Consider the following 12,215-nt stretch of genomic DNA (forward strand, 5'->3'; position numbering starts at 1 on the left):
AGAATATATCGCGATATATATCGTTACCGCACGTGCTTCAAATTATACCGCGATATGGATTTTAGGCCATATCGCCCAGCCCTACTTCCCACATAACTTTGTTAAATATTTGCCGCTTACTGTATAAAGCCTTTGCTAACCTGTAATGTAAATTAAAACCTCCTGGATTTTTTATGTATGTACAGATGCCTTGGCTTTATTTTCCATGCACTGCCATTCTGGCTAAGCACGGTATTTTCTGTAAACATTGTGTCTGTCCTGGGTCACTTGCATCACTCGTGCTCCAACGAGGAAACAATGATAGAGAGTAGTAATCCAGTTAGATTGGTCTCATGTCTAATTAACCCTGCTGCCTTCCCACTTCTCAGCTGTCCTGTAGTAACACCTGACATATGGACATTGCAAGAGTCCAGGAACATACCCAGTGTGAGTGTGTGTCCTTATGAATGCTCTTACTGTAAATTTTGTCTCTAATTTTGTCTGCCTGTACACACACGTGTTTGTGTGTGTGCAGTGCAGTTGCAGGTTTAGTCAAGGTCAGCAGCAATGCAGGGAGCTGCCCCAGTCATGGCTCATCAGCTGACTTTGCTGAGTGGCTGGTTGCCTGCTACACTGCACACCCAATGACCGGCTTTAATGAGAACTGATGCTATATGTCAACAGTATGTGTATTTATGGGCGCGTTACCCACAATGCCCCTTGTCTATGCAGAAACAAAGCAGTGTTATATGTCGACAGCAGGCGTACGAATGGTCGGTGACTTTGCTGCAGAAGTGCAGTCCTACAGTTAAGGATGTTGTTTATTGGTATCAGTTCAGTAATTTCAGGGTTGTTTTCAGTAGTGCTTGCTTTGTTAAAGCTGGAATTTACAGATTTAAGACTAAAATGCTGTATGGGGAGCTTATACTGCAGTGTTTATGGCATGCAGGTACTGCTTACTGAATCTTTAAGCTGAACCCCCTGTCAGTGAATCTTGTATTATTTAACTGCATCCTTTTAAATGCTAATAGTTTCTCACATGGTAATGTGATCCTCTCTGTTACCCATCCTGCCTGCTTTTAATGACAACATGCCTTCAAGGTGAGTGACTTTAAACAGGAAGAAGTGATAATCTTTACTAATTGTTCTCAAACTTTCTTTGGTCTGGTCTGAGACTTTTCATACCCTCTGAAGGTCTCACACATCCTTAGGTGTAATTCAAGCTGTGAGCTACTAGCTGCTCACAGGACAGCTGTTAAAGCTGTTATGCTGTGCCTATTGTGTGAGAGAATGCTATTTATAGTACTTAGTAAGAAACTAGGGAACACACTGCTGTTCAAAAAGAGTATCGGAAAGGTTTTCATATGACCTGACTTCAGGTTCATACACAGAATAAAGTTACAGTTGGCCTTTTATATGAAAATACTGTTGAAAATTAAAATGAGAGGGTTCAGGAATATTTTTAGTGTTTTTATTTCCTGTTCAGCATCTTCAGACTTTAATTCTAAGAAACTGAGTAAGGAGGCATGAAGCAGACACTGCCACAGTCTGACTCTTGCACTTGGATTCCAGCAGACGGTGAAAAATTCAAGAAAGTCAGACAGCCAAAAGCTTTTAACAGAACTGAATGAGTTGACAAAAGTAATGCCAGGAGGGAAATGTGGAGCTGGTTGGCTCACAGTCAGACACCCAGTCAGCATCCAGTGCCCTGTGTAGGTTTTTATAGACAGCTGTTCAAGCTGCAGTTTGTTACATTTGTCAAAGATGAGAATAGCAGCTAGATTGAGTTGTTTTTTTAAAAGAAAGGTGGTGACATAAACTGAAATTGGATAGGAGTGCGAGTGGCTTAGTCAGTATCTCCTTAACCCAGCATTACATGTCATCAGTTCCTCTTCAGACCCACCTCCACAGCTTCCTCCGGAGTCATTTATAGTCTTCTGAAATGGTGTCACATATACATGGAAATGAACAGGAGTGCTTCCCCTCCTTATTTGTCTTATATTTCTCATTCCTGTCAGACTTCATTAGTACAGTTTTGCTCTTTTTAAATAATAATTTAGATCTTCAAACAAATTCAGATTCATTTATTTTTTTTTAAATGTCAGCCATGCCTCCTCCGCACATTGCAGAGCACATCTTTATAGTTCATACATTTGCATAAATCAGACTGTACTAACATCAAGTGCTTTGTTCTCTATCATGTGTCTTCACAGTGGCTGACTGCAGCTCGGGTCCCCATGCCCTGTCTTGTGAGCACTGCTTGGCCCGCTGAGCCCATAGGTGCGTCTATACCGGGCTATAGCTGAAGCAGGTCTGGTCGGTGGTGGAGGTGGGTCCTCGGAGGGCCTAATAGCAGGCGAAGAGGCCTGTCCCGTTTCAGCCACACGAAGATGAACAAACTGAACTTCCACAACAACAAAACCATGCAGGACCGCCGCTGTGTCTGTGTCTTTTTGCCCAATGATGACACACTGAATGTCATAGTTAATGTGAGTAGATGCATAAAAACTTTTTAAGGTAAAGAAATACTTATGAGTGAAATAATGTAGTGCACTTCAAATGCTTTAATTGACAAACAGGCAGCTTTCTTTTCTAGATTAGATTTAGAAACATAAACTAAGATGATGCACATCTTTTATATACAGTCTGTGGGCAAGACTGTAGAAAGAAAGTCAATGACCAAGCGCTCAGCTTTGTCTTTGTACTCTCAGAGTACTATAGGTCATTGATTGTGCCAGGTGTTTTTTAGGTGAGCTACCTTTTGTTTTCTTATCTCGGAAAACAGGTGTCTGTTTTGTAGGTTCCTGATTGAAAGCTGCCTGGTTCGTTTTTCAGAGGTAGACATAACAGCATCTAAATGAAAAGCTTTTAAGCCCTTCAGGAGCAGGCATGAAGTCAAAATCATCTTTACTGTTACACATCATGTTGAGTTTACAATAAGTTTTAAAGAGCTGTTTGCTGATTGAGTTATACATTTACACTTAATGAGGAGCTATCAGCCAAGCAGCTGATTGATATCAGTGCTTTCCATGCTATCTAAGCAAGGAAAAACAAGGTAGTTCTCTCCAAAAACAATAACTGTTACAGGAGCTTTTTTTTTTTTCTCCAAAGAAATGTCTCTGGCCTGGTCAGTAGGTCTTTCTGCGATCCAATGTGTTCTTTTGCAGACTGGATAATAATAAATAATAATGGATTGCATTTATATAGCGCTTTTCTAGAGCGTTTTACAATTCCACTATTCATTCACTCTCACATTCACACACTGGTGGAGGCAAACCACAGTTGTAGCCACAGCTGCCGTGGGGCAGACTGACAGAAGCGAGGCTGCCATATCGCGCCATCGGCCCCTCTGGCCAACACCAGATAGCTAGATAGATAGCTCTGTTTACGTTCTTATTTTACCACTGGTGAAACTGCCTTATGAAAATGACAATAAATCAAGTTATACAAGCTCGGAGAGCATGTTAAGTCTGCTTGGTACAGGCTTAGTAAAAACCAGTTGGTGCTACTGGCCACTGGCTTAAGGTTGGGATTAGGTTTAACTGTAAGTGTCAAAGTAAATAAGGTTTTTGAACTCTACCTAAAAGCACACAGGCTGAGAAGTTTTGATTTCATTGCAAATTCTAGTCAATATTTCAGAAAGTTCACACATCTCTTCAAGTTAAAAGATCCAGAATTTAATTTCAATCTACAATCACCCATCTGCTTATAGTTTCCTGTGTTTGGTGGCTAACACCATGGTACCACAACATGTTTAAGCTTGCACAAGATGTCATAGGATGATAAACATGCAGGCAGAGTGCTGCTCATGCATGCCCCAGGTCTTTGTAGTGGTTCATAACAGTGCAGAATAAATACAACACATTGCCGATCACTAATAATTGTCCTGACATCTCCTCCCCAGGTGAAGAGTTTGTGCCAGGAACTGTTGGTCCAGGTGTGTGACCTCCTCAGGCTGAAGGACTGTCATCTGTTTGGGCTCAGTGTTATTCAGAGTAAGACTACTTTTCATCTAGGGATATATATATATTCTGTATTGTTGTGTGCAGCTCAAAGATCTCATCAGTCAGAATGATTATTCTTAGGGTCTTTATACAAATAGTACTTTTGATGATGAAGTATTCTTGTCATCAGGAGCCACATAAAACCAGTGTAACCAGACAGATACTTTCCTTAGTACTAAAAGTAGCATCTCTCACATATCTGTCATGGCGGTTGCCCAGGAACCAGGGCCTCCTCATCCTGACTGCCTCCCATTGTGTGGCAAAGTTAAAGTTGTTTTTACAGTGATGGGGCTCAGCGAGGGTCGTCCTATTGGAATGAGTCACTGTGTCTGTTTTATGGTGTGGCAGACAGCAGATGACAGTTGTAGGCAGCTGCATAGGGAAAGTAAATTGCAAAAGGCGGTGTTTTCAGACAGCTGCCCGCCAGATGAGCCAATGGCAGCACAGCAGGTCAGTTGAGCTGGAGCCAAAGGGTCTGATTGTAGGACATTCCTGAAGTGCTTGTCTGAACAGCGTGAAATGCCCAAGGCAAACAGAGGCCACCCACTCCCTGTGTGTCACCCACTGTCCCCCTGACAAGACGATCTTCACCAGACTCAGTTTTAGATAATATTTGTGGTTTAAAATAATAAAATTTGTGAATGTTTTCAGCAATAGGGAAAAGATTTCTGTGGTTCTAGCGTCTGAAATGTTAGGAGTTGCTAATTTTGAGTTTTCAGAAAATATTTAGGCCATCCAGATATTTTTACTGTATGTTTGTAATTGTGCCAAACTGTAATTTAAGTATTCACACGGTGTGCCAGAAATGGCACCCTTCTCTATTTATATTGCCGTTATAGGCCACAAAATTATGTTTTACAGGTCAGTTCACACAAATATATATAAATATATATAAATTAAAAAAAACAAAAACAGTTTCCCACTAACCCCTGGTTCATTTCCACTTCCACTAATGTGCAACCACAAAAATACATCTGCAGATTATCCTTGGTAATAGGAATATTGTTTCTGGAAACAGATATTGCCTTTGGGTATTTCAGATATATTTTTTGGATTCTTCAAGTGCCACAAACCAAACATAAATTGGCTCAATAGCAATAGAATGGCGGCAGAAGTCTTAGCTGTGGAGATCTCAAATTGTCACCAAGTAAAACCAGCATTTTCTTGGAAAATGTTTGAAATCTAAAGTGTGGAAACAAAGAATTTTAATGGATCTTTGTATTCTGGTGATTATAATAATGTGCTGCAGCTTAATGTGCTGACTTTATAAGTGCAAGTCATGTAAACGAACACTCAAGTTCCAGGTATATTTATAATGTTGATAAAAATAGGTGCTGGCATTCTGTCATAGAGGCTCTGCTCCTGCTCTTTATGTGGCTTTTAGCTTTTCAGCTGGTTTTAATTGTATAGAAGCCCAGAGTTGTCAGATCAGCAGGCTGCAGCTTATGAAGGGTGTCACTTTAGGAAAAGATTAAGACATGACAGCGTGATTTAAAGAGAATGAGAGGGAGGCTCAGAGTACAAAGGGAAGCTCAGAAGCTGTCTAATGTGACTGCACTGAGGCAGTCTTTGAACTGGGCTCATTCAGTGGTGATTTTTCTGAGCAACACACACAAAGGCATATATGTATGTATCCAGGTGTGCACACACCGATGACACAGACAGTGAGTTCCTGGGCTAAAGCTGTTTCTCTCCCATTGCAGATAATGAGCACATCTATATGGAGCTGGATCAGAAATTGTCCAAGTACTGTCCCAAAGAATGGAAGAGAGAAGCAAGCAAGGTAAGAAAAGTTTTGCTGGGCTCCCAAATTTCAGTAGAAATTGGAAGAAGACAGTAAGATGTAAATCAAAACCAAGGATTTACCAAGAGTCTTCTACCTGGACTTACATGATTTATACAATCAAAATTCCTTGTCAGATGGGTATAATTTACCATCTACTTGCTTACCTTCTAAAAACCGCTAAAAACCGTGTTTGCATACAGTTCTGCTCAAAGCCCTGACCTTTTTTGGATCCAGAGGAGCTATATGCCTAACATACAAGTTCAAATCTGTAGGTATGGACATTAGATTGACTTTATCTTGTAATTGTCTGACCAAGCCTGTGAATAGAGAGGTTAACAGGGTAGATGCCTGGAAAATTCACAGGTGGGGAAATCCTTAACCAAAATCAAATGGATTATTTTCAGTAGATACAAAGCATCTGATGCAAAGAGTTTCCTTTTATCACCTCCATATGTGAAAGAGCAACTCTGCACGGTATCAGGATTATATCCCAATTCCCCATACATTGTCTAGAGCTCATGTGTAAAATTGGCTCACCAAAGTCCTTCTCTGGATTTAGACAGTATTAATGTCTTTGCCCCGTTCATTGCAGAGTAACTGTGATGTTAAGTTCAGGGCTCTGTTGGGATCAGTCTGCTGTAAGGCTCTTTGTTCGAGGCTGAAGATAGAGGAGTTCTTTATCAGTCTACTGGCTTTTTTTTTGACAGTTGTCATATTTCAGAATGAATTTGGATCACATGCCTGTCGGTGGTATTGCTCTAAACATATAAAGTGCTTAAAACATTTGCACAGTACTGCATGCACCTGGAGATTTGTGCAGAATCTCTGGCTGTAACACCAGATGCAGCTGTGTGCACAGGCAACAGTGTCTGTACATCCAAGATGGTACCACACCTGGGAACCTCAGTCTAACGATTAGACTTCAGGGAGTTGCTGTGTTAGGTTGTCAAACTAGACAGGCTAGCTGTTTAATGCCAGTGTTAATGCTAAGTTGGTCAACACCTGGGCAAGAGACGTGGTAATGAGCTTCCCTTCTCACTCCCAAGTATTACAAAAACTTAGTAATTACTTAAGTAATTACCTGTTGCTAGAGTTGATCCAGTTCATTTTTGTAGATTGATTATAATCGTTCAGTGATGCTGGTTGTAGTATATAAACACATTTTTCCACATGTGGCTTTTGCAGGGCATTGATCAGTTTGGGCCTCCAATGATCATTCACTTCAGAGCTCAGTATTATGTTGAGAATGGACGATTGATCAGGTCAGTAAAGCCTCTTGCTTGTTTATTTGCATGCTGAGTCAAGTTATATGTGTGAATAATGAGGATATTTGTATAGACTCACAAAGATCATTCTGTTTAGCCCCAGTTATCCTTAAAGCTGGCTGAATCTGCTCTTTCTGCCCTGCAGCGATCGGGTGGCCAGGTACTACTACTACTGGCACCTTAGGAAACAGGTGCTTCTCTCTCAGTGTATCCAAAGGGAGGAGGCCTACTTCCTCTTGGCAGCCTTCGCCCTGCAGGCTGACCTCGGCAATTTCAAACGAAACAAGCACTTTGGGAAATACTTTGAACCTGAAGTGTACTTCCCCCCATGGGTGAGTCTGTCTAACATGTACTGCATTTGGAACGTACTGTATGTCAAACCTAAGTTATGATTTAAGATAAATGACTATTATCCTGCACACTCACAGGCTGTTCTGAATTTATCACTGATAGTTAGTTGCCTTAGTATCACATACAGAAGTTGAAGTATAGTCTCTCTTACTTAAATGGCTATCATTTGATTATTTTAAAATATTACTTTCATTACATATGAATGTTTTAGCTTTTGTTTGACTTCTGTGGTTCTAAGACCATATTTCTTATGCATTAGGTGATACTATGTTATGTGAGGAGTTATGTGTTTTGACTGGCAACATGTGCACAACTCAAAGTACAAAAGTATTAAAAGATGCATAAAATGTAAAGTTGAGTGCTGTGACAAGAGAATTGTTTTATAGTTGTATCCTAATTTAATTGCCATCTGGTGGAAAGCTTTGGTACATCTATAAAAATCTTAGAAGTGATGTTAGAAGTTGGAAACACAAGCTGTCACATGTGGATAGCCTGCCGGAAATAAGACTGAAAGAAGAACACAAACTGCTGTATCACTAGCTGAGAAGCTGCAGGTACAGTGGGCATTATGTTAAAATGAGATTTTAGGCTGTCAAGCAGTGTCCCTGGCCTGCAGGGTGTAGAATATGTTTTAGCACCTTCCATTAGTCATGCTGACCAAACACTTAGCAACAGCTCCATAGCCTAGCATGGAAAATAATGAGAACTGGAACACTTCAGTTTATTTTTGTCCCAGAAAGTAGCACATGCACTTTTTAAAAAAACAAAATCTTTCAAAGCACGTAAGACGTGTCTATTCTGGCATCACTGCCTCCCCAACCACTACTACCATCCCTCTGAATATGGCAGCCACACCCATCTGATTGCCCCCACTTCCCGTCATTAGCCTCCTGCCTCCTTATCACTACTCGGAGCCAGCAGTGACAGGAAATTGTTGGAACTGAACAGCGTACGCTCCCCTCTGTAAATCTTGCCCAGATTTAGGTGCTTAGAAAGCTTACTAAATCTTCAAAAAGGGGCTCACAAAGCTTAGCGCGTGCGTTTCCGGTTGCTGCCACTGGCTCTCGCTCAGTCTCTTTAGGTTGACATCTGTTTGCCCTGCGGCAGGCAGCTTCATCACCCTCATCAACCTAAGCCGCCGGTCGGTTGTAATAACTCAGCACAACTTCAGGGCAGCCAAGCCTGACGACTATCTCCCTCTCTCCCTCTCCTTACTCAGGTGATAGCCAAGCGTGGCCGTGAGTACATTCTGAGGCATATCCCAAACATGCACAAAGACCAGTTCGCTCTCACGGCTTCAGAGGCACACCTCAAGTATATCAAGGAGTGCGCCCAGCTTGACGATGTCACAGTCCACTACTACAGACTCTACAAGGTGAAAAATGCCTCTAATCAATCTAGTTTCTGACCAAGATAGTGATATGTTGTATGTTATATTGTTATGTCATGGTTTGGCAAAGATTATATGCATGGACAGCTGGTTTGATTTCAGCCTTTTCTCCTTAATTTCCCCCTCTTATCGTGTAACTTAATATTTTCAACAGGACAAGAAAGAAGTCGAAGCATCTCTTACATTGGGCCTGACTTTACGTGGTATTCAAATATTCCAGGTACTGTTCATTAATTAGAAATCAACATAGCTACTTTTTTTTGTATTCTTGTATACATACAGTTAGGCTTTAACACAAAATAACATAACCAGACAAAATCATATCCAGAAATAATAAATCATACCTAAATCTATCAATCCTTAATTGCTAATAGAGGCAAGTCCCAAATTTTATTTTATTTTATTTTTATTTTGTTTAATTTATGAAACCAAGTAATCCAAAAATATTAAACTTTATTAGTGTAATTTCTTTTCAGATTTCAGGTGGTTTTGCCTTCAGTGCCTTTCATAAGGTTTCATGCTTTACATTAACTTAATATGACTCATGTATGCTATCATCGTGAATCGCACCTGGAAACCACTTGGTGACCATCTAGCAACCAAAGGCAGCAAGGGAAAAAGGTTTATTCCCTGACTGGTTGACAAGTGGTTGCTGGAAGTTGCTTGCCAATCAGTATACGGCTCTGCACCAATCACCTCTGTGTGATTGCTCTGGTTGCAAACAGATTGCTGTGGTTGCCAGAATTTTGCATTGAAGATGCAAACTTTGCTTTGAAGACTCTTATACCAGTTAAAGTGGCAGTGAAATTATGCAATTGTTAGTGACCAAAGCAAACATTTTTTTGGTGCAGCACCCTGTTTACAACGAGTTTTACCTGGCAATAGCCAGCAGCCACTCACCAAATGGTCAGTGAATATACAATATACATTCTTTGTTTACTTTGATTTGTAATAAGTCGACATCCATGCATTTGTGTTTCTGTGTTGCAGAATGTCGGGTCTGTGAGGCAGCTGTTGTACGACTTCCCTTGGACCAATGTGGGAAAACTGGTATTTGTGGTGAGTCAGATGTCTCATCAAAACACGTAGCCCAGAGAAATGTTCTTTACAGGTCCTGCAATTTACCTTTTTGGATTTAAAAAGAAAAATCATTTCAGTGATGATGAAACATAAACATTCCCTTGCTTATGGCGATGTATGTGAAAGCCCAGCTCCTGCTTAGGGTCACAGAAATCTTTACCTATTTTTTCCTCCTTGCGGCTGTTTTATCTTAGTCCTCTGGAACTAATCGGGGATTTAAAGAGACTTTCCTTGCACACGTACACATGCAGAGCCACATACTGTAAACTACAGGCCTTTTTTCATCTAATGAGCAGCAGGATTTTCTGTTTCATGATATACATGCCCCTCGATTCATCCATTTTGATCAGTTATCACTGTGGTCCCTGTGCTCTGTAAAGGAAATCCTGTTAAATCTCCTCATCTCTGCTCTGACTCAGCTTGCTGTTAAGCTGAGCGCTGCAGCAATTTACTTCCATAGGGTTTCTGTTATCACAGGAGAGCAGAGAAGCTTACTGTTTATCTGTTTCACTCTTGACAGCTTCATGTTTTCTGCCAGTCTGTTATTAATCACAATCCCGAGAGGTCTTTATTGCTCATCACAGCTGTTACACAAAAATGGGCTCCTTGTGACTCTAAATTTGGCTGTTTTGTTGCGTTTATACAATGAGGCAGACTTTACAGGCTGTAAGGTCTCTGAGAAATGTGGTTTCTTTGTCCCAGAAAGTTGAAGGTCTTGGTCTCAGACTGGGTTTTAGTTTAGTCTAATTTCGGAGTAAGCAGCCGTCGTATCTGCTGCACAGTTCACGGTGGAGACTTCCTGTTTTCCACAGTCTTGTTTTTTTGGGTGGTTTTCTTGCGTCTGCCATCTACACCGTCGTGACAGTGAACAAGCCGTGGCGTGGCTGTGGTTTGACTGAGACCCAAAAGGCCTCTGTAGGCCCTGTCCCACCCTTTTTCTGAATAACAGCCTTTCTCCTCCACACCACCCGCAAGTCACGGCATCCTGCATTGCTGCCATCACCCGCTGCAGCTACAGGCAAGCCAGAGAAGGATGCAAGCAAAGGGGCGCATGGGTCAATAAGCACCAGATGTTGTGATGATTTTACGGGGATTTCCGATTCAGGATTTGGCTTTTGGAATGGCTAAAACTCCCCCTTTTTTGTATAAAAGTTTAAAGCAGGAAGGGTAGAGTATGCTCTTGGTTCACTAATGCAACAGGGTGGAATTCTGGGTTTTTCTGAGGGAATAAGTTGCATTTAGATTTTTCTTGAGCCAGTGAGCATTTCATCTACTCCCCTTGAAAGCTGAAATTAAGTAATTGCCCTTATGTCCTGTGCTCTTGGATCTCAGGCCAGCTTTTGCTTCGCCACTACTCTGGTTGATGCTGGTCTGTATGAGGAGTTGTTGGTTATGCTGGGAGATTTCGATGTGTGTGGCCTGCTCGGGAGGTCTTTTTTCATGTAACGATTCAGAAAGTTGTCCAGCAGCTTTAGATGACCCGATCATGTACAGTGCACAGATCAGGAAAAGCTGTGGCTTCTGAAAACCTCTTAACAATCTGCCACTCGACACCAGTCTGCTCTTTGCTGTGTTTGTTTGTTCTTGAATAGAGTTTTTGCCTACTTAAAACCTGACTGAGATATTATTCTACTAAAGAAAAAAAAAAAGAAGCACCCCTCACAGAGTCATAAATACTGATGCCATAATCAAAACCAAACATATCCCACACATCCCTCTTCATATTAATCATCCATAGACCTGCTGCAGAGAGTTCAACTTAAAGATAAATGCCTGTTGAACAGACGATGCAGCATCGACACTCAAAGCATGTTTGAAGAGCGTGTCTCCCATCTCCTCTTTTCTTTTTACTAATTATCATTTATCAGCTGTCAGTACTGATACTGGCTGATATATTGGCAGGGTGTTTGTATAGATGTCTGTGGGAATACAAACCTGCTCTTTTGCCTCAATAAACTCTTTCCTGATGAGCTAATGGTCTCAATCTCTAGTTTTAAGTCTTATTATAAAGGGTGATGTTACTTTTCTAAAATATGGCTCCATTAGAATGAAAAAGGAAGAACGAATTAGTGTGTGGTTTAGGGTGTGCCTACCGTGTGATAAATTACTTTCTTTAATAGTCATTTTCCATTAATACCTACTCGGGTTGGCTTGGAACAGCTCGAGATAATTTTTAGAGTTTTCCATTAGGCAATTGTACCTGGTACCATGTAAATTTTTAGTACCTACTCGACTGGGGTTCCAAGCAATCCAAGTAACGTCAACAGACTTCATGCCACCAAATGGCTAGTCAGTGATGTTGTTCGATAAGTCACCTTCACAAAAATCAAAACAGCTGTTTTTGAAACCCAGCAACAAAG

The 12,215-nt window shown here is 41.0% G+C and overlaps 1 protein-coding gene across 2 annotated transcripts in view; it reads left to right on the forward strand.

Annotated features, from left to right (window-relative positions):
• The window catches only part of frmd6 (FERM domain containing 6), a 28,168-nt gene that overhangs the window by 10,182 nt on the left and 5,771 nt on the right, over window positions 1-12,215 (forward strand). For both annotated transcript variants that reach the window (XM_035911126.2, XM_006798657.3), the window contains exons 2-9: window positions 2,193-2,468; window positions 3,884-3,974; window positions 5,687-5,766; window positions 6,955-7,031; window positions 7,180-7,366; window positions 8,605-8,760; window positions 8,930-8,995; window positions 9,766-9,834. In XM_035911126.2, coding sequence (XP_035767019.2) covers window positions 2,370-2,468; window positions 3,884-3,974; window positions 5,687-5,766; window positions 6,955-7,031; window positions 7,180-7,366; window positions 8,605-8,760; window positions 8,930-8,995; window positions 9,766-9,834 — 825 coding nt within the window. In that variant the 5' untranslated portion in view covers window positions 2,193-2,369. The remainder of the gene's footprint in view (window positions 1-2,192; window positions 2,469-3,883; window positions 3,975-5,686; window positions 5,767-6,954; window positions 7,032-7,179; window positions 7,367-8,604; window positions 8,761-8,929; window positions 8,996-9,765; window positions 9,835-12,215) is intronic.

This window comes from Neolamprologus brichardi, chromosome 19, assembly GCF_056152115.1.
Source record: "Neolamprologus brichardi isolate AB-2024 chromosome 19, ASM5615211v1, whole genome shotgun sequence".
Lineage (NCBI taxonomy): Eukaryota > Metazoa > Chordata > Actinopteri > Cichliformes > Cichlidae > Neolamprologus > Neolamprologus brichardi.